The 25,482-nt window shown below is 56.5% G+C and overlaps 1 protein-coding gene across 1 annotated transcript; it reads left to right on the forward strand.

Annotated features, from left to right (window-relative positions):
• Positions 1 to 1,710: 1,710 nt before the first annotated feature.
• LHX6 (LIM homeobox 6) lies at positions 1,711 to 24,038 on the forward strand. Its single transcript, XM_039234671.1, has 10 exons — positions 1,711 to 1,794; positions 2,970 to 3,041; positions 3,436 to 3,618; positions 3,979 to 4,100; positions 12,797 to 13,017; positions 15,614 to 15,714; positions 15,935 to 16,030; positions 16,222 to 16,396; positions 19,475 to 19,578; positions 23,956 to 24,038. Exons 1-10 carry the CDS (start codon positions 1,711 to 1,713, stop codon positions 23,974 to 23,976), a joined length of 1,179 nt encoding a protein of 392 aa, XP_039090602.1. The 3' UTR covers positions 23,977 to 24,038.
• Positions 24,039 to 25,482: the final 1,444 nt, after the last annotated feature.

Genomic DNA, 25,482 nt, shown 5'->3' on the forward strand with positions numbered 1-25,482 from the left:
GTGTATATGACACACCTCACTAGCTTTGCACATTGCCATGGTGCTCTTTGCATAAAAGAGGAGGGTTCAGAGAGAAACTTTTCACTCCGAATTTCCGTGTCTGCCAGCAGTAAATGACTAGGAGGGGGTGGGAGATGCCATTGGCTGGGGCTGGAGCTGATTCTGTGTATCTTCGTGTCTGTAAAGGAACAGTATTTGTATCTTTCAGGGACGCAGGTGTGGGTCTTTAGTAGGACGTTGTCTGCCATTTGTGCCTGTGTGTGTTCATGACTGAGGCTGAAACTACTAGGAATCCTGTATCTGCAGAGGTATATACACGGTTTCTGCCCACACATGGCTGGCTATTTGGCCAGCTGTAGGAATGTGTGTATCTGTGGGTATCAGTAAAGGACAGGAGGCTTTACGTGGGTTTGGAGCCCTGTCGGTGTAAAAACAGTTGTGTGGGGGTGCATATTTGAAAATGAGGGCAATTAGGGGTGTAATGGAATGCGTGATGGCTTGGAGGTGGCGTGTCATGCTGTCTCTAGGGTTGAATCTAAGTCTCAGTGTGTGTATTTTTTCCCAAAAATGTTGCATATTTACATGTGTCTCTCTAGGCTCATGTGGAGAAAGGGGCTGGAGGCTGTGAGTGTCCATTCGTGTGTGTATACTGTAGAGTGCTGGTGTGTGTAAAGCTCTGGCCTGGAGTCAAAGGGTTTTGTGTATGTGTGTTTAGGGGCTCTGCCTCCTAGCCAAGTGCCTGGGTCGCCCTGCCTTCCCCACCTCTGTGACACCCAGTAGAACCCTACGGAAGGTGAGGCAGGCATTAGACGGGATGGCGCAGCAAATCCCGAAGGGAAAGGGACATCCCAGGCAGTCCCTCCCAGGAGAATGCGGAGAAACAACCCCCCACCAACCCCCACCCAGCCCAATCCCATTCAGTTGTTACCCAGCGAGGCATTTGTGCAGATTATATGTGTGGATGCCTTGTGCCCCTGTAAATGATGTGAACAGGTAACCATTTCCATCAGTATGGACACGGGCGTACCAGGACGGGGACTGCATGGACAGAGTATAACGAGCGACCCTATACGGCATCCATCTCGGTCCAAGGTGGGACCGTGGGTCCTTCTGGTACCTGTGAGTGGGGCTGTGCCCGAGGGCTGTGGGTGCCCCCCGAGGGAGGGGCGGTAGGAGAGCTGAGCGGAAAGGGGTTCTGATGCCTTTGTATGTCAGCTGTCTGAGTCTCCGCCAGCAGTTCTGAGGTTCTGTGTGTCCATCTGTCTGTGTGCGTGTGTCTCCGGGTCGCTGCCTCGCTGTGTGTGTCTCGCTCTGCCTTGGCGGGGAGGGGACTGGTCACGCATGACTCATCTTGAACCTAGCGGGGCTCCAGCGGCAGCGCGGCCGCCGCAGCTGGAGGGGGCGCGGGACGAGCAGCGAGAGGAGGAGGAGGAGGAGGAGGAGGACTACCGGGAGGGGGGGGAGGGGGAGGAGGCGAAGGAGGGGGCGGGGGCCTCTCCAAGTTTGTCGGGACCTTCTTGCGAGGCAGCGGCGGCAGCCGGGGAGGCCGGGGCTGCGCGCGGGCCGGGGGCGGGGGCTGGGGCCGGGCCCGGGGCGGCGGGGCCGGCGCCTCCGCTCTCCTGCTCCAGCCTCTGCTCGCGCTGCTGCCGTGGCCCCGCTCCGCGCGGCTCTCCGCGCCGCGTGCCCGCCGAGCCCGCCGCTCCCCGGCCCATGTACTGGAAGCATGAGAACGCCGCCCCGGCGCTGCCCGAGGGCTGCCGGCTGCCGGCCGAGGGCGGCCCCGCCGCCGACCAGGTGAGCGAGCGAGCGCGCGCGCGCGGGTGAGCGGCCCGGACCGCCGTCCGGCAGCGGCCGGGGCAGGGGCCGGGGCCCCGCGGGGCCGGGCCGGGTGGCGGGCGGCCGCGGGGAGGAGGGGTTCGGGGGTGCGCCTGCGAGTGTGTGTCTGTGAGTGTGTGAGCGCGCGCGAGCGCGGAGGGGGGGTCGCGGAAAGCGGGAACACATTATGCAAATGTTGGAGGAATTTCTCAAAAAGCGATTTAGCAAAGACACAGGCGAATCAAGAGGAGGCGAGGCGGGTATTGTCCGTCTGAATAGGCGCTGATAGCGCCGATGCGCCGGGGGCTGTGCTGGCTCAACGCTGAGAATCCCGACGCGGGGCCGGTCCCGGGCGCGCCGAGGGGCTGGAGGGTGCTTTCTCCTCTTCTTGGACGCCTCTGTTTCCTCTTTTTGGCTCTATTTCCCCCCCGAAGCTGGCCCCCATTTTGCTCCGGGTTTCCCTCCGACGGGCCCTCGGAAGGCGCCTGAATTCGTGTCAATATCGCCGCATCAATTTCGCAGCGCGCGCTGGGCTGGAGGGCTGATGCTCCCAGCGCTCCGGGTTTTATTTTCCTCAAACACCTCCCCCACCCCATCTCCTTTTTATTTTCTTTCTTTCTCTCTTTTCTCCTTTTTGCATTTTGTGTCGAGAGGAGGAGAAGGGAGCGAGGAAGGGGGGGTGGGTGGAGGGAGAAAAAATTCGATTTTTAATTACTACCATTAAAAAATCAAATTTGCAATTCTTTGGGCGGCCTGATGGATCTCACTGATTGACAGTTGGAATTGACACTCTGGCTACCTCTTATCTTGGGCATTCACGACAATTTCTAATTGCAGGTAGTTTGTGTGTGTGCGCGTGTTTTTTTTCCCCCTCAGAGGCTTGGATTGCAAGGGAACTAAGCGATTACTTCAAGAGCCACGGGTTAAGTGCAGGGAGAGGGGGAGAGAGAGGGAAAAAATCCAATCCAAATTCAAATTGCTTCATTAGAGAGACACCGCTTTTGTGGGGAAGGGCTTTAAATGCCCACTACAAAGTTAAGACTCATTGTTCCGCGCCGGTTTATATAACAGGCGCGGGGAGGCGCTGGGCTCAGGCTGCGCGGAGCCAGCTCTGCAGCCGCCGCCGCCGCCTGAGTTCCCTCCCCCTCCCCCAGGTGATGGCCCAGCCAGGGTCCGGCTGCAAAGCGACCACCCGCTGCCTTGAAGGGACCGCGCCGCCCGCCATGGTGAGTTCGCTCGGCCCTGCCTTCGACCCCCCGGTACCCCGGCGGTCCCGCCCTGGGGACCTTGACCGGCTTTCCGGCCCCGAAGCCGCGGCCCTCGCGCCGGGGCACTGCGGGAGGGCGCCGCCCCTCTCTGAGCCTCGGTTTTCCGGCCGGAAGTGTGGACTTTGACGGTCCCCAGCACCCGGGACGCGCGGGTTAAAAGTGGGGGCCGTCCCTTCCTTTCCAGTAGGCCCTTCCACTCCTATCCTGTAGCCCATAGCGCGGCGTCTCGGGAGAATTTCGTTGTCAGTTGATGCGCGGGGGCCCCAGATCTGTCCTCCGAGGCGGCAGCAGCCCCGGGCTCTCGGCTGGGCGCTCAGCTCAGGCGCGGTTCTCCCTGTCTCCCCGACCGCAGGCTCAGTCGGACGCCGAGGCCTTGGCAGGCGCTCTAGACAAGGACGACGGTCAGGCCTCCCCTTGCACACCCAGCACGCCGTCTGTCTGCTCACCGCCTTCTGCCGCTTCCTCCGTGCCGTCCGCCGGCAAGAACATCTGCTCCAGCTGCGGCCTCGAGATCCTGGACCGGTATCTCCTCAAGGTGAGCCAGGGGCTGGGTGTTGCGTGTGTGTTGGCGGGGGGTGTGGGTTGCAGCCCTGAGGACTGCAGGGAGGCGACGTCGGCGCCAGGTCCACTAAATTCCTAATCCTGGCTCAGCCGCTGCCTGACTGTGCAGCGTTGGGCAAATCTTAAGAGTCTCTGCACCCCCGGGTCTCCGTCTGAAAATTGGGAAGCGTGTGTGTCTACCTTCCTAGGCGTCCTTGTTACAGAAGGAACGTAGGGCAGCCTACGCACCTTCAGACCTTCAGCGACCATCTCAGCAAATGGGGCCGGGGATGCTGGGGCCCGGCGCGACCAGAGGCCCGCGCTGAGCCGGCGCCTACCTCCGCCCCCTCCCCAGGTCAACAACCTCATCTGGCACGTGCGGTGCCTCGAGTGCTCCGTTTGTCGCACGTCGCTGAGGCAGCAGAACAGCTGCTACATCAAGAACAAGGAAATCTTCTGCAAGATGGACTACTTCAGGTAGGCTGCGGCCGCTGGGCCAGCAGTGTCGCCGGAGGCAGGCCCCTGGCGCGCACGGAGGACCCTTTGGCAGCGCTTGGTCTCTGGCTTCCGGAGTCGCGAACCCGAGTGCACTCCCTGCGCGCCGCGCGGGCTCAGCCCGCCCGCTCTCAGCGCCCCCAAAACAGCAGCTCCGGGCCGCGCGCCCCTGCAGGCACAGGTCCGGTCCCGCGACCCGCCTCCGGTCCCTGCGGCCCACTGGGTTTGGGTCGCGTCCCTGGCTCCGTCTCGCGTCTCGCAGAGTGTCTGGCTCCAGCTCCGACCTCAAGCGCCGCGGTCGAGCTCTGACGTCCCGGGCTCTGGCCACGACCCGCTCCGATCCCAGACGCGATCTGGTTGCGCCTCCGGTGCGCTTCGGCTCTGGGTGCCAACCCCACTCCGACTCCCGCCGCGCCGGCGTCTCTCCGGGGCCGACCCTGGGCCGGGCTCCCGACTCCCGCTCCGGCTTTGCCCTTGGCGCTGGGTCTGGTCGGGCCCCAAGCACCAGCCTCGCAGCTCTCCTATCCACGCGCCTCTTCCTAAGCCCCAACCTCTGTCTCCGGCTCCGCCTCAACTCAGACCCTGGCGTCGTTCGAGTGTCCCCTTTCCCGTCTGGGATCCTGCCTGAGTCCCAGGCGCCTCTTTCAGTCTCAGCTGTGGTGTCGTTTCGGTCCAGGTTTCAGCCTCTGTCGGCCGGGGCTCGCTCTGACTCTGAGCCGCCGGGGGCGTCAGGGTTGTCGGGCACCGCAGCCGGGGCCGCGAGTAGGATTAGCCTGGGCTGGGCCCTCGGAGCTGCAGAGCCGCGTCCGCGCCGCTCTCCGTAGCAGCCAGGCTCAGCCGCCCGCAGCGCCGCCTCCGCCGCCTGCGGGCACCTGGCTCCTAACCACGTTCTCAGGCCTGCCCTGGTCGTGGGGTAGAGGTCACAGCGAGGTCAGGGGCACAGCCGCCTGTGGCCTGATCCCCTCGCCGGAAGCGAGAACTTAACCTGAGGCCGAGCCACCAGGCCCACGGAGTGGGGAGAGTGGAATGGGACAGTTTCCTGGGAGGGATGCCTGTACCCAAGGGCTTTCTCGGGAAGCGGTGACAGCTGGCCCCCTGTAACCGCCACCTAGCCCACAGACCTCCTTTCCGTCCTTGCCTCTGCGGAGGTCGAGGCTTCAGGCTTCCCAGAAAAAGACCCCTGGCCCTGAGAGTCAAGGAAAGTGGTGGCAGGTAATTCCTGCCCCCTTCCCCATGGTTTTGAGTCTCCTTGGCACTTGGAAAGAGAGGATCTTGAGTCTAGGGTGAAGTCTGCAGCGTTTGGGGCTGGAGTGCTCTGGGGAAACCATAGGAAGCCTGATTCCAGAAGTGGACTCTTCCTTTGTGTGTAGATGTGAACGATTATTGAAGCTGGAGTGTGCACTGGGAGAGGGGAGCTCCACCAGGCGGCCTGGGACTCAGCATGCAAGGAGTGTATGTGTGTCTCTGCTGTCCGGATCTGTGCAGTGGCACTGGGGGAATGTGTCGCTGAACAAGGTGGGGGTAATGAGGACAGTGTGTACATTCCTTTATGACAAGTATTTGTCTTTTAGTTTATATGTGTGTCAAAAGTGTGGGTCTCTGTGTGAATGTTGGGACTTTGCATGTGTGTGTGTGTGTGTGTGCCCGTGCACACGCAAGGTAGTCAAGACAAGATTACATCTGGACAGGGACCCGGAGGTGACAGGGCAAGAATTCAGAAATCTCATCATTCCCACCACACTTCCCCTTCTCTGAGGGAGCATTACTGCTTAAGGCCCTAACCCTGGCATTGAGGAGCCGAGGGTGTGATGTGAATGTGGGTTTGTGCGTGTGGACTGCTACATGTGTGCGTCAGAGGGGGTGATCATTGTGTGTCATATCACCAGAGCATGAGGTCTGTGCTGTCCCATCCGACTGCTGGCTAGCCAGGCAGGAAAGGAAGGTTCAAGTCCCTGTCTTGCCACATCCCTGCTCTGTGCCTGACTCCATTTGGTTAAAAACAGAACAAACAAATAAGAAAAACCAAAAACCAAGCCACCTGCTGTTTGAGGGCTCATTGGGCTCATCAGCTGGCCAGGAACAGGGCTCCGGCCTGGGGCACTTAGCAGGGTGGTGTCTCAGCCTCCTTCCGCAGAGTAAGGCAGGGCTGGGTTCCTCTCCTGGCCCTCCCAGCGATGGTGGACCTGGCAGCCTTAAAAACCACTTGTCTATGTTTCCTCGCTGTTTCGCCAGCCTCAGCTCGTGCCCAGGCTGGCATCGAGACTTCTTGGACACTGTGCTTTATACGACCTTTAAAGAGTCAAAATTTAGATCCCTACCCAACTGTTCAGAGCCTCCACTGGCTCTGAAGTCCCTCTTCCTTGTGCGGTGGTGGGATGTGTGGCTAATGTGAGTACAGGCAGTAACTGGGCTCTGTAGGTCAACACTGAATCACCATGTGAACTTGGGCAAGTGACTACCTCCCTCTGCTCTCAGTGTCCAACCTCCAGGATTGTCTGTCTGAGCTGCAGGGAGAAAGCCTCCGTAGAGCCTCCCTAAATGGCAGGTGCTACGGACGCCTGGCTTATCACCATTGTCACCACTGGCAGAGTGGATGCTGGGCACAGTCCCCTGATGGCACTTCCTCTGGCAGAGTCTGAGGAGCGGGGCTTGTCTGGAAGGATGGGGCCAGGCCATTTCTGGGTTGCAGGTTCTGAGCGCTAATCCTTTTCCAGTGACAAGAGCCAAAGCAAAACTAAAACAGATTTTGGGTTAAGAAAATAGACGGGATAAAAGCTCACATTCCTTGGGATGTGGGAAGAATTGGGGCTCTCCTGAGCATTTCTGTCCCAGCCAAGTCTCCCTGCAGGCATAACCCATCCCTGGCTGTGCCACCTGTAACAAAAGTCATAAAACCCACAAAAAAAGGAAAGAAAAAGCCGTGGAGCGCCAGACGTGGTCAGCTCTCAGCAGCAGTCCAGGCTCTGGGCGGTTGCTGCAAGGGAGCTTTTCCTGGGGTGGCGTGGGAGGCAGACCTCTTCCTCAAGAGCTGGGGCTCAAGGGAGAGGCCGTGCACCAAGTTGCCCCAGCCCTCTGCTTCCTGAAGCCCAAGGTCAAGGGTCTGGTGGAACATGGACTGGAGCATTCTGCCCAAAGAGAGGCCAGGATCTCTCAGTAGGACAGAGGGAGGGAGGAAGTGGCCAAGAGGGGCCATGGAGGGGACACAAAGGGGCTTCCATGGTCCTCTTCCCTCTGGTATTATCCCTCAGAGGAGGGTTTCTCCTCTTTTCTGTCTCTCATCTTGCCCCTCCTTGGTACCCCCCACCCCCGCCATAGTCTCCCTTGGCAGAGCCTGGTGTTGGTGACTCAGGAAGTCAGAGTTAGGAAAGCCGTCCAAACTGACCAGAGAAGGAGGCTGCAGAGCATGGAGGATGCCTTTGGCAAGACTGCTAGCCCTCTCTGCCTCAGTTTCTCCAACTCTTTCTCCAAAGAAGGACCTCAGCAGCCCTTGTGGCTTCAGTCAGATTCCCAGCAACCCTCACTCCCTGAGCCCTAGCAGGAAAAAAAAATTACCACCAGGGAAATACGATATTGCTTTTAATTTCCTCACTTTTTTGGTTAAGACTGTTTTTTTCTATTTTCTTCCAAGAAGTGAAGAAAAGTCATGGGGGAAAACTAGTGTTCCTTCCTGGGCCATTCATATCTCCACTGCCGTGAGCAACCACAACCTCAGACAGCTTTCTCTACCTCCTCCCCTCCCCTCACCCCTACCCCCCACCAATCACCACTGACCTGCCGCTGCTGCTGCCTCCCAAACAGGGCATGGACTAATCTGCAGTGCCTTCCCCTTCAGCCTCCTGAAGCATCATGCCCATTGCATGGCTGGGGAGACTGATGTCCTGGGAGAGAGGGAAGTGGAGCCCAGGGTCACATAGTGAGAGAGTGTAAGAGGGGGTGGGCAGGGGTGAGGATACCGCCTACTGGAATATGCAGGGCTCTGCTCCAGCCAGGACCTGTTAACCGGGTGCATGCCTTATCCCAGTGAATCCTCAAGTCCACCAGGGATTATGATGCTCTCATAATCCCCACATTAGAGGAGGGGAAACTGAGGTCCTGAGAGCTGAGGTCATGCAGCTAGGAAGTGGCAGAGGCTGGGTAAGCCCCACAGCTGCGGACGCCACCATCCCTGTGTCTAAACATTCAGTACTGGTCTTTTATGGGTGGGATAGGTCAGCAGCAGCTCTCTACAAGGTGTGGTCTGTCGAATGGCAAAGACCCCTCTCTCCTGGTCCCTAAACCCTATGCCCAGTTCCACTGGCTCCACACAAAGAGCACCCTCTCTGGTGTGTGACTCCCTGGGTGGGCCCTGGTAGCACAGCACTCCTCAGAGGCTGTGACTAGATCAACTTTGTCAGGATCAGGTCACCAGGGTTCCGGGCCTTTCTGCTCCTGCCCATTGGAGTGGGGAATAAAGGGTTAATTACTGCTCCTGGCGTTGATAAGGGTGGGGTTCGGCGAGTGTCCTGGGCCGGGCCAGCGGGCAGCCGGCTGAAGTTCCTGTCCCTGGCTTGGCCCCTGTGACTTAGGGCAAGCCCTCAGCCTTCTCTGGCCTTCCTCCTAGAGCCCAAGCTCCAACCGCGGGCTCCAGCGGGAGAAACCTCCCCCCTCCCCCCCCCCCCCCCCCCCCCCCCCCCCCCCGAGCGAGGGTCCCCAGGGAGGCTCAGAGCTGGGAAGCGGCCCCCCACCGCGGCAGAGAGCGGCCCAGCGGCCGCCAGCTGTTGGGGGACAGATGTTGGGGGAGCGGAGAGAGGAGTTCTGGGGAGGGGCCTAGGGCCGGGACCTCCGAGGCGCGGGGCGTTTTAACCTCGTAATTGCTGGTTCTGTTTTTCCTGGCTTCTTCTTCTAAGAGTTTGCCTAGAAGGGAAGGAGCAGAGGGCATAGGAAGGGCTCCACCTCCAATCCACCTTGTTTGCCTCTTAGAATCTCTCCAGGGCCATCAAGTGAGTGTCCTGAACGTAAAATAATTGAATTCTGGTGTGGGATTCCCCATCGGCTCAGCAGCTTCGTAACTAACATTGGACTTCCCACTTGAGCTTCGGTTTAGCTTCGGGAAGCTTAATACGGGGGAAGGGCTCTTTCGTTGAGGCTCATTCATCCAACCTCTCGGTATCCAGAGGAAGTAGGCCAGAAGAGTGAGTCTGACCTGGTCTAGGGCGCACAGCTCCCTCTGCACAACCACGAGTGCCCAGATGTCTCTGGTCCCTACTCCCGGGAGGGAGGGCAAGGAGATGCGCGATGCCCACCTCCCTCCTTTCGGCAGCTGCTAGGATGCGAAGCGTCCATGCCCAAAGCGCCTCAGTCCTTGGAGCCTTTACCCCACGGTGCGCGCCGGGACCCAGGGAGGCGTGCGCACAAGGCTGGGGGTGGAGGGGCGGTAGCCGCGCCCCCTAATCCCTTTGGCGCTCCCTTCGCAGCTCCCGAACACCCCATTCTTGAAGTTTCGTTGTCTCGCCGCCGATTTCGCTGCTTCCGGAATCCCGCGGCTCGGGCCTCGCTGCCCGCCTGGGAAGGAGTCTGTCGGTTTGTCAGAGCCTCGATCCGTAAGCCTCCTCGTGCCCCCTTGTTTGTGCCATTGACCCCTGCCCTGGGTGGAGGAGACGTTTCGGGGAGATCCGCAGCGCACCCAAAACTGCATAATGACCCCCCACTCCAACCCACGGATCCTTCGCAAAGGTGATTTCGTTGACCGGGTCGAGCGACGGCGAGCGCGGGGAGATCCTAGGGCTGGGGCAGCTCTTGTCATTTGGGGTGACTTGTGGAGGGTGAGAAAGTTGCTTGAGAGATCACTCGCGGCGTCCTCCTCGGAGTAAGGGGCGTGCAGTGTAGGCGCTCACAGCGCCCGGGCGTTGCGGACTTGTGGGGCGGAAGATCCGGGCTGCTCGGGGTGTCTGGGACGCATCTCTGGCAGAGGACCAGGAATCCCGCACGGCCTCGTGCGAGGTCGGCTACTCGGGCGCAGCTCAAGGGTAGGGGCGCACGGAGACCACAGGCTGGAGACGCAGCCGCTGTCACCCGGAGTCTGAAGGCCGGGGACCTTCCCTTCTCCGGGTCTCCCTTCTCCCTGGGAACGCACTCTCTGCCTTCCCGAGTCCGCTGGGCCTCAGGCCCTACGCGCGGGACTTTCTGGGACCCGTGGCTGGGAGTCGGGACGCGACGGGGTAAGACCAGGCCCTTTTCCAGTTAATACACCTGGGATCCAGTCCCTAACATCTCCCGCCCTGCTGCCTTCACGGGTTCTAGGTTCCTTTTGCACCTCAGAGCGGACCTGATCCCAGCCCAGGTCTTTGTGATCTTGGGCAAGTCACTCGTTCTCTCTGAACGTCCAACTCCACGTGTGCAAAGTGGGTGCTGGAGTCTCCACTAACGCGGTTGCGCAAAGTCGAAGGTGTGCGGTGAAGACGGTGCGCCCTGGGTCCCTGGAGCGCTTTAAGGGCTCTGCACACTGCTGGCAGCTGCCTCCTCTCCAAGGCCGGAAAGTGCTCCTAATCCGCGAACGAGTCCGGCAGCGGAACCCCTAGTCCGCCCGGCGGCGAGAGTAGGCAGGGGTGGGCTAAGCGGTTTCCTCTCCCCTTTGCTGAGGAATTGGGAAAGAAACCGCGGGCTGTACTAGGCTGTCCCCTGGGGAAGCCGAGTTTCCGAGGTCGGGAGCCGCCTCAGTTTAGGGGGCGGTTGATCCAGCAAAGGCGCACAGTGCAGCCTGGCTTAGCAAACGGCACTGCCAGCGACAGGGTCCCCCTGCGGTCCTGGCCAGAGACAGTGGCGTTAGAGTTACGTCTGGGAGCCGGGCTGGCCGAGGCCCCCGCGCTCCCTCTTTCAGGTCAACCCAAGATCGTTTATTCAATTGACAGTTGCTTGAGTTTGGCAAGGCCAAGTGAGGCTGTAACCAGAAAGTATTTGCTGGGCTGTTTTCTCCACACAAGTCGCAAGGGTTTCCCAACGCTCCTCCGGGTGCAAGTGTGCGGGCCCTGGGGACACAGAGGCAAATCTTCTTGGTCCTCTCCCAGGACTGCTGGGGGTGGGAGGGAGAGCCAAAGAATCTGACATTTACAAGCCTGTCTGACCAGTGTAGACAGCGTGATGCCGGGACTGGAGGACTCTGCAGGGAGGGAGGAGGTGTGAAGAGCACAAAGTCTGTGCAAAGGCCTGGGCTGGGAAAGTGCTAAAGAGGGGGCCATGGAGACCTGGCACTGACCTTCCACTGTGGCTGCCTGGGACTCCTGTTTGGATGTGGGGTGGGGAAAGTCAGGGAGGAGATGAGTTTAAGAGGTTATGGTCCGCTGGGCTTTGTAAATGCCAAGGATCTTGGACCAGATCCTGAGGGGTAGAGTGGAATCAGCAAAGGGTTTTAAGCAGGGCAGGACAGGATTTGCTGCGCGTGCTGGAAACTTCGCCATGGCCACTGCGTGGAGGAGTGGTTGGCAGGGGTGGGTCTGGAAGCAGGAATCAGGGCAGATACTGGCCTAGGAGGGCAGCTGTGGGACTGGAGAGGAAATGGATCCCAAAGATACTTAGAAAAAAGAACCAACAGTGCCCGATGATCGGTTAGATGTAGGTTTGAGGAACGAGAGGAGTGAATGATTTAGGTTTCCAAGCTTGGGGCTCTGGATGATTGGTAACATCATCCCCTGAAAGAGTGTGCAGCAGAGGAAACTGAGGCTTAAAGGACTGGGGCAGGGTCAAAGGGTGAGTCATCTACTTAAGGAACAAACCTTCCCAGGTGCTGAGGGGTCAGGCCTTGGGCTGACTTCTGGGACAGGGTAAACCAGGCTCCTGCTGCTTCTTGGAGGGGCTCGCAGTCTGGTGGTGGAGGGAGCCATACCCAAATAGCTGCACCATGAAGGGGGAGAAGATGGGGGGGAAGGCCGGACAAGGAAGGCTTAAGGGGGAGGAGGCATTCGGTCTGCCCCCTCCTTTTGTCTTTTTAACATTTACTGTTAGAATGCCACGGGCTCCAGAGTCTGGGACTGGATGGGCACGTAAGAGACTGTAAAGTACTAAGCAGTAGTCATTGCTGTGATCACCTAGTTCAGCTCAGGGCGAGGAAAGTGAGAACTAAGAGGGGTTAAACAGTTTACTCAAGGGCACAAAGCCAGTAAGTGCATATCTTTCTATGCTTCCAAGAAACCCTGAGGATCTCTACAGCTGGGGTACAGTTTATTCATCTTGGGTTTCTATCCTTGCAAGCTGTGTGACCTTATGCAACTTACTTTACCTCTCTGGTCCCCCATTTTTCTCACTGGCAAAATGAAGATTAGTTGGGATAATCAACATAAAACACTTAGAATCTTGCTGGGCACGTGGTAAGTGCCCAAAATTTTGCCTGTTATTATATTATTATGTTTTCCGTAACACTTAAGATATATTGGAGTGAAGAGATTAGTTATATATGAATATAAGGAGTCATTGTAGAAAATTTGGAAGACTCAGAAAAGCACTAAGAAGAAAATAAAACCACCCACCAGCTCACCTTCAGAGTAAGCAGGTGTCTGCAGGGAGGTGGAGTATGGGGTAGATCCAGGCAAAGGGAAATTTGTGAGTGAGCAAAGGCCAGGAGACAACGTGCTGGCGGGCCACTGGGAGGGGGAAGGGGTAGCCTGTCTGAGCCTCGCCACCCCATTTCCTGCCCCGGTGTCCCGCAGCCGATTTGGGACCAAGTGTGCACGGTGCGGCCGACAGATCTATGCCAGCGACTGGGTGCGGCGGGCACGCGGCAACGCCTACCATCTGGCCTGCTTCGCGTGCTTTTCGTGCAAGCGCCAGCTGTCCACGGGCGAGGAGTTTGGTCTGGTCGAAGAGAAGGTGCTGTGCCGCATCCACTACGACACCATGATCGAGAACCTCAAGAGGGCCGCCGAGAACGGTACCCAACCCGCCCCACCCAGCACCCTGCCACACCTCTGTGCCCAGCCCTCTCCCACCCCAGCCCAGCACCCCAGGAACTGACCACACTGCTCTGGAAGCAGGCGCTCCCTTTATCGCCTAGAGGCTGAGTAGGTGGGGCTGCGCTCGGGGCATGCGCTCTTGGCCCACCATTTGCTTGGGAATCTGAAGCGGTAGTCTGTCTCTGCAGCTGTTTCCTCATCTGTAAAATGGAGCTCATGATAAGACACCTTCTCAAAGACAGATGAGTCCATGTGCTGTAAAGGCAGGAGGCACTCACTGAACCCTAGAGCTGATTCTCACAATGGGACAGCCTACTCCCCTTTTAGACAGTTCCGGTTGGCCTGAGGGCTGATCCCTTCAGGCTGCCTGGAACTGGGCACAAGCCAGTCCTAGTGAGATGATGCGACTCTGTTCTCCCATCCCACGCCAGCAGCTCCAAACCAGAAGTTTAGGTGGGGGGTTTCATCCTACACTGGGAGGGAAAAGGCCTTTGAGTCTGGAGACCTGAGCTCCAGTTTTGCTTCTGGCATGCTGTACTTCTATATGAAGTTTCCTTTCTTATCTGGGCCTCAGTCTCCCCAACTGTGCAAAGAGAGATGGGTCAACTAGAAAGATCCCTAAATCTCTTCTGGCTCCAATACTGATTTGTTTCCTCAAGACACACAGGCCTGCAGACAGGGTTCATACCTTCCAGGGACTATGAGGACTGAGTCACAAATGGGTCAGTGGCTAGAAAGTGGGGAAGAATGGAGGCTGGCTGAAGGCAGTCAGGGACCCTTTCTATGGTTTTCCTGTCCGGGTCTTTGGAAGCTGCTAGCTTCCCTGTAATGTGGATTATTTTGTGTCATCCTTACAAAAAACCCTCGGAAGTAGCTGATGTGTCCCCATTTTACAGATGAGGAAACAGGCAGAGGTTATCTTCGGTATGTGATTTGCCAAAGGTTACATCCTAGAAGGTCTGCTTAACTCCAAAGCCCAGGCTTTTAAGCACCATACCATACTACCCCATTCCAAAGTTCCAGGGACCCCTTAATCAGACCTCATTAAGCAAAGGAGGCTGCTGGGATGCGGCTGCCCCTCTAAGTTTCATTTTCCCATTGGAAAGATAGCACAGCAATCCTTGTTCTGCCTGCTCTCCGATGGAACATTAAAACCACAGAGTGTCTGTCCCATCCTCGGGGCCTCTCGGGAGGTGTGTGGACCACCCTGCCTCAATTTCTAGCCTGGGGACTAGTCAGGAATCCTCAGAATGTTCCAAACTGTGGCCACACCAAGGCTATCACTTTCTCTTGCCAGGACCAGGACTAAGTGGGTCTAAATGGGAAGCAAGTGAGCCTGGGGTTGTAGGAAATTACCCGCAGTGGCGGGCAAGTCAGCAGTGGCGCTGGGATGGAATCTCAGGAGGCTGGGCTCCCCCTACACTATGGCCCATCAGTGACCCCAGGCTTCTTCCACATCTGGACCAGTCAGGACCACCCCTACCCACAGCCTGGCAAAGTTACAGCTCTAACTCTCACATGTAGGCCGACCCCAGACTCAGATCTCCTCTACTGAGCAATCCTCAGTTTCAGTTACTTTTTTTCTTTTAAACTTAAAACACACCCGCCCATCATAGAAAATTTAGAAAAGATGGCTAAGCAAAAAGAAGAAAATAAAGATCACTCTAAATGTCACCACCTCTCATATTTTAGTGTCTACCTTCCCAGATTTTCCTCCTATGTATGTATGGTGGCATGTTTGTTCCCCCCCCCAGACATAGTGTTTTTCCTAATTAAAAAAAAGTACAACTAGTTGTGTGAACAGTAGTGGAATTACTGGTGATTTTTATTTTCTTCTTTGTGCTTATCTGAATTTTCTGAGTTTTTGAGAAGGAGCATGTATTACCTAGAAAAAATGAGGTATTAAAAATAAAATGGGAATATATTTAGTGTGATTGTAAAAGTAATAGAAGTAGAAAGAGAATGGCTAACCTATGCTCCAGTGAACAAAATTAAACCTTGGAGAAATAAAGTGACATGTGATTGTTGTAAAAACCTCAGAAATTACAGAAATATTGCAGTAGAGTCATGACTGCACTCTTCAGAAGTAACCACTGCTAGCACCTTGGCGTTTATCCTTTCAACTTTTTTGCTTCCATACATTTTTTTTTCAAAATTCGAACCGCAGTTCTGTAACCTGCTTGCATCTTACGTCCACTGGCCCTTGGTTTCCCCAGTTTAGCTCAGAGGGAGTTCAGCTTGGGGCGCTAGGGTCAGCCACTAGACGGAAAGGTCTTTGTCAGGGCTTTTCTTCTCTTTGAGCTTTAGTTTCTTTCCTCTGCTGTAAAATGGGACTGTGAGACAGACAGACACAAAAGGCACAGGGCAAGAGCAGTGTCTGGTACTGAGCAGACGCTCAGAAATGAAAGCCCCTTTACCTAAAGACAGAGCTCAGGGACTAGAACTCTGGGATCCCCGCTCCCAGCCAACTCCGCTCCTGACCCTTCCAGGGACCAGCTGCCCCCACCCCCGTCCTTTCCAGGATGCCACTAGAAGAGATGGGGACGCGTGGTCAGCCACTTCTGTCACCCCCAGGGAACGGCCTCACGCTGGAGGGGGCAGTGCCCTCGGAACAGGACAGTCAGCCCAAGCCGGCCAAGCGCGCGCGGACGTCCTTCACCGCCGAGCAGTTGCAGGTACCCGGGCCGGCCGCGAGTGGCCGAGGCTGTGGGCGGGGCCCGGACGTGGGCGGAGCCGAGAGGGCCTCTGGCCCCGCCCCCTCTGCCCAGACCTGCGGGTGACGGGGAGGGGCCGTGGCTGTCTGGGGCGTGGCCTCCGGGCCGGAGCCTCTGATTGGGCCGGGGTCTGGGAGACCTCCGCGCGTTCCTGTCTCACTGCCCCCTTTGCTCCCCGCAGGTTATGCAGGCGCAGTTCGCGCAGGACAACAACCCCGACGCACAGACGCTGCAGAAGCTTGCCGACATGACGGGCCTCAGCCGGAGGGTCATCCAGGTGGGGCCGAGGGAGGGCGGGGCCTTCGGGTCCGGGGCGGGGCCTAAGGGGCCGGGGGCGGGCGCTCCAGCGGGTAGCTGGGATGCAGAGGAGCCGCAGGCCCGGTTGCACGTGGCCGCCCTTACCCAGGAGGCGACGAAGCTGTCCGACCCTTTTCCGTGAGGCTGAGGCTGCTGAGGCTGTCGTTCCAGGTGTGGTTTCAAAACTGCCGGGCGCGTCATAAAAAGCACACACCGCAGCATCCCGTGCCGCCCTCCGGGGCGCCGCCGTCCCGCCTCCCTTCCGCCCTGTCCGACGACATCCACTACTCCCCGTTCAGCAGCCCCGAGCGGGCGCGCATGGTCACCCTGCACGGCTACATTGAGAGTAAGTGACCGCCACAGCTAGGCCGCCTAGCCTGCGGGCGAGGGGTCACGGAGGAGCGCGCGCGGGAGGTGCAAGCGTGGTGGGTGAAGGCCTTTCGGAGCCTGGTGGGTGAAGACGTGGGGTCTGCGGTCCCTCGGACCTAGGGCTTGGGGAGAGGGGCTACGTTTCCGGTCTCTGCCTTAGTGAGACGGGACCCTTCGTAGAGAAAACCCATTCTACCATTCAGAAAATACTTTCCAAGTATCCACTGTGTGCCAGGTCCCATGGACTAGGGAGAGAACAAGATGGGTAAAGTCTTTGCCCTGGTGAAACCTGCATTCTAGTGGGAGAGACAAAACAGCATGGTAACCAGACAGATGAGTGTGTGGTTTTAGTTGTGTGATGATTGCTATAGGAACGGTGCTGGGTGCGAGCATGCGGGGATGCCGCCTCTGAGCAAGCTGAGCCTGGAAGGATGGGTAGGAACTCATGAGACACCAGGAGAGGGGAGGCAGGAGTGCTGGGCAGCAGAGGAGCTGAATGCAGGCAGGCGTTAGCCCGGAAAGCGTCGTGGCATGGGTGTGTCTGCGGCTGCAGAAGAAGGCCAGTGTGGCGGGAGTATCCCCATCCACCCTCCTTGAACTTCAGTATCCTCATCTGTAAACGGAGACACTAGTAATGCTCACCTCACAGGGTTCTGAGGGTCCACTCGTGTGTTCAGTAAATACTTTCTGAGTGCTTTCTGTGCTAAGCGCTGGGATACAGCGGAGAACACAATAGTCAAACTCTGTGTGCTCCTGGGGCTCACATGCCGGAGCAGGACATGGGTGGAGAGACAATCAACTAATAAAGGAGGGAAGGCTGGCGTGCCAGTGGGGACTGGATGCCATGGGAAGGATGGAGTGGGCTGTGGTGGAGTGACCTTTGAGCAGGGACCTGGAGGAGAGAGGGAGTAGCCTTATGGATTTCTGGGGGATGAACATTCAGTGACTGCTATGGAGCAGGTGCTTATTACAGATTTCCATTCCCGTTGAGCTTGTTTGTTTCCTCAAAGCTGGGCATGACCAGGAAAACAGAAGTGGCCACAACATACCCACAAACATGAATCCTCCCTTCTCTGTCTCCAAGTAAAGTTGAAAGAGAAGGAGGGGTCGGAGAGAGCCCTGCTGTTTACCAAGCCTCGGCCATGTGCCAAACACTATACTAAGCCTGTTTGTAAATATCAGACATCCCTCTCTCATTGTGCAGAGGAGAAAACCAAGGGTCCACAGTAAGTTAACGGGAGCCAATATTCCTTAATGGTTGATTGTGGGCTTTGGGGTGAGACGGTCAGGCTTCTAATGCCATCCCTGCCACCAACTAGCTGTGTGACATCAGGCAAGCTTCTTAGCTTCCCTGAATACCAATGTCCTCATCTGTAAAAACAAGGACAATAAGGATACTTCTCTCAGAGCAGCGTGTGAACATCAGATGAGATCACTGACTTCAAGTCTCCGGCATTCAGTAGCTGCTGGATAAATATTCACTGCTCTTGTAATGGTGGTGGTTCTGGCTGGCACAGCTGGCAATGCAGAATCCTGCCTACCGCACCAGGTGGTCTGTTGGAAACCACGTCTCTTTGCACTGTTCCATTTCTGAACCATCTGCTCTGTAGGAGGGACTTTTCTTCCTTTCTTTTCTAAACAATGACTTATGTTCAGGCTGCACAGAGCCCACTGAACAGCTAGTTCATCTGTTAAAGGCGCCAAAGACCAGGGCAGGGACTGGGCTACCGGCTAGCGCTTGCTACGGGGTTGGTAAGGGATCTAGATGACTCTCTTGGAAGTGGGGCCACAGTCCTGGAAGGACTCCCTACATACTTTGTCAGTTAAGCCTACATATGTCTTTGTCGTTCTGAGAAGGGGCTGAGGTCCCCTTTCCTCTTCCCCTTGAGGTGGAACCCACCTCGGGGTATTTGGACCTGCTGCTTTTTGCTGCATGACCGAAGGACAACCTCAGCAGTTTGCTTTGCTATTAACAAAATCACACATGTCTGAGTTTCCTGGGGTCTTAGAGCTTGGAATCTGATAAAAAGCTTTGGAAGTGGAACCCAGAAAGATGCCCGTGCACACATCATTTTCCATGTGAAAACGACTGTTTGTGGACTTCTAGAACACCCTGCATTAAGGATCCCTAATCTTATACACCTGCCTTATTCTACAGATGAGGGCACTGTGGCTCAGAAAGGCACAGTGACTTGTCCTATGTTACATATGAATTGTTAAGTCTCTGTACAGGGCTTTTCCCCCTGCGCCAAAGAGGAAGAAGTGTGGGGACAAGAGAGGCCATGGATTTCTCCACTGTAGTGGTAAAGCACTGAAACATGAGAGGTTTGGGTCAGATATGAGGGTGGACTTTCCCCCACAGTTTTAGATTTTGGAATAAGACACAGAGATTCATGGCACAAATACTCAAAGAGTACCTACTGGATGTCATGCCTCATTTTAGGTACTGGAAACCCATCAGGATCTAGAGTCTGGAAGATCGTAGAGTCAGACAAAAATTCCTGCCCTCATTAGACCTTGCATCCTGGTTGGCAAAGACAGATAATGCCAAGGAAATAATAGGTATATACAGTCAGTCAGATGATGGTAAGTGCTAAGGAGGAGAAGTAAAGCTGGGAAGGAGGAGAGGGAGGGTAGAGGTGAGTGCAGTTATAAATAGGGTGGTCAGGGACAGCATCATTAAGAAGGTGACATACAAGGGCAGGGTCCTCTAGGAGGTACATGGGGAAAGGCTGAGTGACACCTGGGAAATAAGAAGGTACAAAGCACCAAGGGAGGATCCTAATAATGGGGTACGGCCTATATATAGATGTTAAATACATATCCATTTAGGAGTGTTTGTTTATCAGTGAGCTGGTCAGTTATAACATAGCACTTTACAGATTTTCACACAGGACATTACAACCACTCTATTGAAGTTTGGCCCAGGGCCACACAGAGCTGGTAAGTGGCCAGAGTGACACTGGTTGCAGGGCTCCAGCCCACTGAGCACGGGGCACATGGGCTCCTGCATAGAGGCTGCCAGATGGGCTCCAACGCATCCTTTCGTCCACAGGTCAGGTACAGTGCGGGCAGGTGCACTGCCGGCTGCCTTACACCGCACCCCCCGTCCACCTCAAAGCCGATATGGATGGGCCGCTTTCCAACCGGGGTGAGAAGGTAAATGGAGCCGGGCTGGGTATGGTGGGTGAGAGCCTTCCTGCTGGGGATGGATTTCAGGAGGCCCCATGCTGCTCTGTCTCTCTGGCCAGCATATTCCAGCCACACCCCCCCCCCCGGCCTGGCCCCCCCGAGGTGGTCACTTGAGCGGCGCGTTCTATGTGTGCAGCCACTCCAGGCCTCCTCATAGCCTCCCACCAATAATTGGCCTTCTTTTTTTCAGATTTGTGAATTTAGCTACTTTGCTCAAACCTTGTGGTTCCAGGAAAGGCTTATGTCACACACCACCCTGTATCCCACCCTAACACCCGTCCCTCCTCCTTTCTCCTTTTTATCCCTGTCTGTTAGGCATGGATACCCCTATCTTAGGGGGGCCTGGGATAGCACACCAGTGGGTGATGTTGGCCAACAGGCAGGGCCTCCTTTGTGGAACTGGGATCTCTGGTTATCTCAAGCATCAGGACTGAACAGCCAGAAGGATGCTTAGGTATCCCCCAGCCAGTGGCTTGAAAGCTTCATAAAAAAATTTATTTTCATAACACAGATAAAAGTAGATAGAGTGCTCCAGGTGAAACCACAGAGTGGGTAGAAAGCCCACCTCCCTCAGTGCCAAGACACCTGTCAGTGAGCCTTGCCTCTGTCCTAGGACAGCCCCTTGTTTTAGGGGTGGAGAAATTGAGGCCTGGCTTGCTCCAGGTCCCAGAGCCCAGATGGGAACCTGTACGCTTCCTCATTCATTCAACTGATGTTTACTATGCACTGACTTTGCCCGGCAGCCCTGACTCAGTTGCCAGAAGCATAGAGATGAGCAGAGAGCATGGTTCTTGCTCTGTGGGGGCCACAGCCTGCAAGGAAAGCACAACGCAGCGTGATGAAACTAATGGGGGAGGCCAGGGAGCTGGAGAGTGGGGGCACAACTCAGGAGGACTTTCCAGAGAAAGGCAACATCTGCCCACAGGCCTGAAGACTGAATCAGAGTTCGCTGTCAGTGCAGAGCCTGATGTGGGTCTCGAACCCACGAACCGTGAGATCGAGCTGAAGTCGGTCGCTTAACTGACTGAGCCACCCAGGTGCCCCAAGATTTTATTTTTTTAAGTAATGTCTGTACCCAACATGAGGCCCGAACTCACAACCCCAAGATCGAGAGTTGTATGCTTTACCAACTGAGCCAGCCAGGAGCCCCTATTTTATTTTATTTTTCTAGTTTCATTGAATGGAGGCCTCTTTTAGAAATACCGCAGTAGCAGTCCTCGGGGAGGCAGGGAGCCCCAGGAGTCAGCAGGTGTGGCGGGCCAGAGCACTGGGCCAGTGCCTTCCAGCTGGGAGAATCTCCAGAGACCTTCCAGGCCAGCAGAGCTCAGTCTCGGCATGCGTCAGAAGCACCTGGGAAGCTTTTAAAGAAGCAGCTTCCCCAGCCACACCCAGCAGAGTCTGCTGGGGAGGCCGAGGGTGGGGGGCCCTCCTCCAGGACACCTCTGCTTATTCTGTCTCCTGAATGAGCACCTGCTGTGTGCCAGGCTCTGTGCCGGGCACCATGGGGCAGGTCTCTGGGGCAGACAGCCTAGCTGGGCGGATGGATTTGTAAATAAATAAACGGTAGCACGTAATACAAAATCCCGCAGACCCGGTGGTGGGTGAGTGTTCCCCGTGGACACCTGCCAAGACTGCCCTGCTCACACCAAGAGCTGCTGTTGCTTCAGCAACTCTGCTCATGCAGGTGCATTACGGACCTTGTCGATGGATGCCTTCCGAGCACTTTGTGGGTGTGGGGATGGCCATCCTTGTGGTAAAAGGTGGCTCAGAGGGTGGCGTGACTTGTGCAGGGATGCCTCGACTCTGTTGGACTCTGAAGTCCGTATAGGTCAGTCATCACGTCCTCTCGTGCAGCACTTTACAGTGTACACAGGGCTCTCTCTGACCTCACCCCTCACAGCCTCGCGGGGAGGATGATTCTGACTGAGTCCGTTTCACACCTGCAGAAACCTGGGCTCGGGGCAGGAGCTCACCGGCGTCACACAGGGAGTGTGGGTAGAGCTGGCCTCGATCCTAGGACTACCCGCTTGGAGCTGCCACTCTCCTGCGAGAGGGCACTTGTCCCGTCAGACCTGTCGCAGGGACTGTAGAGGCAAGCCGGCGCAGTCCCTGTCCTGAAGGAGCATGTGACTTAGAGCAGGAGGCAAGCAGGGTGACAGGGCAGTTGAGGTGACAGATGACCATGGGCCTTGAGGACCCAGAAGAAGGGGTGAAGAGCTGTAAGAGAGAAGCAGGGAATGGGAAGAAGGGCGTTCCATGTCAAGAGAAGAGCATGTGCAAAGGTACGGAGGCGTGGAAGAGCCTGGGTCTGAGGGACCGAGGGATGTTTAATGTGGTGGAAGCCTGAGGAGGTGACAGGGGTCACATAACGAAGGGCCTGGACCAGGCCCAGTGGGGAGCGGAGGGGAGCCTTGGAAATGTTTAGGGTTGGGCTCAGCATTTGGAGCTGAGCCCTTGTCTCCTGGTTACTCAGCTAAGCTTGTGGTCATGTCTGGTTCAGTCTGAAGGATGAGCCAGTCTCGGGTCTGGCAGCTCTTGCCGTACAAGGTTTCTGGCCCCCGGGTCTGGCTGCTGAGCCAGAGTTTTCTCTTGCTGGGCCTCATCCCCAACGTCACATCCAGCAGCTCTGGGGAAAAAAAATGTCTCTCACTCCTTCATGACCTCCCACCCTCTCCCTGTCAGCCCTTCCTGCCAGCTCCTGGGGACCTTTTCTGTCTGTCTCTTGCCAAACCCACAAGGCCTGGTGGTGGGTTATGTGTGATCAGGGCAAGCCTCCGAAGACTTTCTCCCAAATACCTCCTGGTCTGCCTGGCCCTGCTGTGAAGAGACTCAGTATGCCCTGGGGCAGGCTCCGAGCGGGTGAGGACAGTGCTCTGAGCATTTTCCTGGAGGACCCCCTGCTTCCACCACATTGTCCTTTGGCCATACACTCCTGGAAGTTTCCAGAACCGTATTTCTTCTTGGTCATGTCCCCACAATTTCAGAGCTTGGAAAGCCCTTAGAAATCAGGGCCATGTGTCATTGATCAGACGGAGAGACTGAGGCCCACAGAGGGCAGGGTCGTACCAGAGTTATCCCTCTAAAGGCAGCTTCTCTTAATAAGAGCCCAAAGCCAGGCCTCCCGGAGGTCAGAGAAGGGCAGTGTCCAAGGTTGGGTGAGCCAGTGCGGTGTGAGCTCTGAAGGCAGCCAGACCTCGAATCCCAGCTCTGCCCTCCCTCTCACTGTGAGACCTGGGAACACAATTAGCTTCTCAGAGCCTCCATTCCCACACCCACAAGATGGGGAGCATAATTGTTGCCACCACCTAAGGTTGTTGCTGAGGGGAAACGCGATAATGTAGGTGAAGCATTTGGCACAGTGCACGGTACATGGAATGTGCTCCGCAGATGCTGGTTGTTTCCATTATGCTTATGGAGATCGTCACCACTGCTTTCCTCCAGCTCCTCCTTCGGGTAACTGATCTGAGCAAGGAACATTCCTGATCAGAAAGTGGAACGGCCATATGGCCATGCCTACTGGATGTCCCTGGACCCCTTGAAAGCGCCTCCTGACATGTTACTCTGAAAAGGCACCTCCCACTGACTAGCCAGCCAGTACTCCTTGACCTGAACTTCAGGGGATTGGCCTTGTTGATGGCGATGAGAAGTCAGCCAGGTGCTTTAGGTAGAAGGGGGAGAGGGAAAGGGGCAGACAGCTCCTGATCACCCACTGTGTGTCAGGCACCTGGCTGCCCCTTGACTTGGTGATGACAAAGTGCGTGAAGTGCTTGGCCCGCAGCCCGATGTGTAGTGAGCATCGATGACTGTTGTCACCAGGGCCTCACAGGGGCTATGTATTACAACAAAGAGAGCTTGGTCTGGGGCCAGGCCTGTGCTGCAGGACCCGGGCCACCTCTGCCTAGCTGTGTGATCATGAGCTTACTGATTTGCACCCCTCTGGGCCTCAGGACCCTCACTGTCAAGTGCAGATAATGGCGGGACCCCCTCACGGGGTTGAGTCTTCTGTCACATAACGTAAGGAAGACTTTGCACAGTGCCCGGAGCAGGGCGCAGTGCCCAGTGGACGTGCGCTGCTGCTCTTGTATCTCACTGAATCCTCCCCATTCTGAGAGAGGGGTTTTGTCATCCCATTTTACAGACGAGAAAACAGGCTCAGGGAGGTGCAGTGACTTGCCCAGGGTCTCACAGCAAGTGAGTGACAGACAGAGCTAGATTTGGAACCCAGATCTGGGCCCTGAGCCACGCTTGTTTTCCGTGCCTTCAGGGGACCTCTTGGGGGGTTGCCGGGGGCCAGAGCGGGGGCGTCAGGTCCCCAGCTCAGCCCCCTCCCCTCCCCTCTTGCAGGTCATCCTTTTCCAGTACTAGCGCCGTTGGCCCTTCCGCATCCGTCCGCGGGCGCCCCACAACTGCCCCGCAGCCGCCGGAAGCCTGTGTCCGAGCCACTGCCAGGGGCCCACCCGCTCTGCACCCGCCCCTCGCCCGCCATCCCGCCCGCCGCCAGCAGGGCCCCTGAGCCTGGCCTTTCCTTCTCCTGCTGAGAACCAGAACCTGCCAAGAGCACTACGGAGTCCTCCTCTCGGAAGGCAGAGCTCCCTGAAATTTGGAATCAAGGCGAAAACAACGGCCTGTGTTTCCATTTAGACAGGAGTCATCTTCAACTTAAGCTGATTACAATAGCAAAAGGCCAAATTGAACCGTGCAACGCCAACAGCCTTCTAATTTACAGGTTTTCTTTCCTCCCATATTGGCCTTTATTTACTACTTCCTTGCAACCATCTCTGAATTCTGAATAGCCGACAACCCCCCCCCCCAAATGTTATCCACTCTGTTGCTTTTGTCTGGAAAACTCTACAGTGTTTGTGGGATGTCCCCAAAGGAAAGCTATGTTCTAATTTTATCATTTCCATCTGTCTGGTTATGTCAAGTTAATTCAGAGAGAGAAGAGACACTGACCAACCCTGAGAGGCCCAACAGGGCAGAGATGGAGGCCTGCCCAGACCAAGAGGCAGGGGATCGGCAGGGACTGGGTTGGGGGGGAGGGGGGCGGGCGGCAAAAGGTCCCATTGGAGAAGGATGTGGCAAACCGGGCTGGGGGAGGCATGAGCTATTTTAAGGAGAGGAAAGAGAAACCTCGGGGTATGTACGGAGACTCTGTTCCTACCTAGTTATCCAGCATATACTGGCGGAGATGGTGTTTGAGATGCATGACGGCATTTCTGAATGTTTGGGGGTTAGCATTGGGGGCCCTCACTGCCTACTTGTTGACTCCTGATAGGGGAGCTTGGGTCATGTCTTCCTTGGAGGGAGCACTTGATGGTGGGGGGGTGGGGAGAGCTGGAGAAACAGAGGCCCGGGACATGGCAGTAAAAATGCAGATTCTGAACCTGGCTCTGAGTAGGGAGAGGGTACCTGCTGCCTAGGTGAGTGTGCCAAGCCGAGGGTCCCGGTGGGCCCTGGTGGGCTTCCCCACCAACCCCGCCCAGAGCCAGTCCCACCCACTCCCGAGAATGCAGGCCAGACACAGCTGTGCTCACATCCACCCTGTTCTGCTGCAACTCTACCACCCCAAACAAAAGGGCTTGGGCTGCACAAGACCATGATTTATGTTTTCGGGGGACGCCCATTTGTCCCCACCTTCTCCTGTAATTTCAGAATTGCTTGGTGCCCAGATGCATTTCCCACTAGAGGCTGCTGGTAGGCATGCTCTAGCCCGGATCCTCCCTCCTGCTTTGGTTAGCCTGATCTGTTGCTCTTGGAAGGAGACCCTAGGACAGGGAAAGCAAGTTCATGGCACATGCGTATCCGCTGTCCCTGTTGTCAGAGGTGGTGGGCGTCGCTAATCGATTGCATCTCCCTGTCTCTCTGAGTCTG

This window comes from Hyaena hyaena, unplaced genomic scaffold, assembly GCF_003009895.1.
Source record: "Hyaena hyaena isolate Hyena2069 unplaced genomic scaffold, ASM300989v1 scaffold_90, whole genome shotgun sequence".
Taxonomy (NCBI): Eukaryota; Metazoa; Chordata; class Mammalia; order Carnivora; family Hyaenidae; genus Hyaena; species Hyaena hyaena.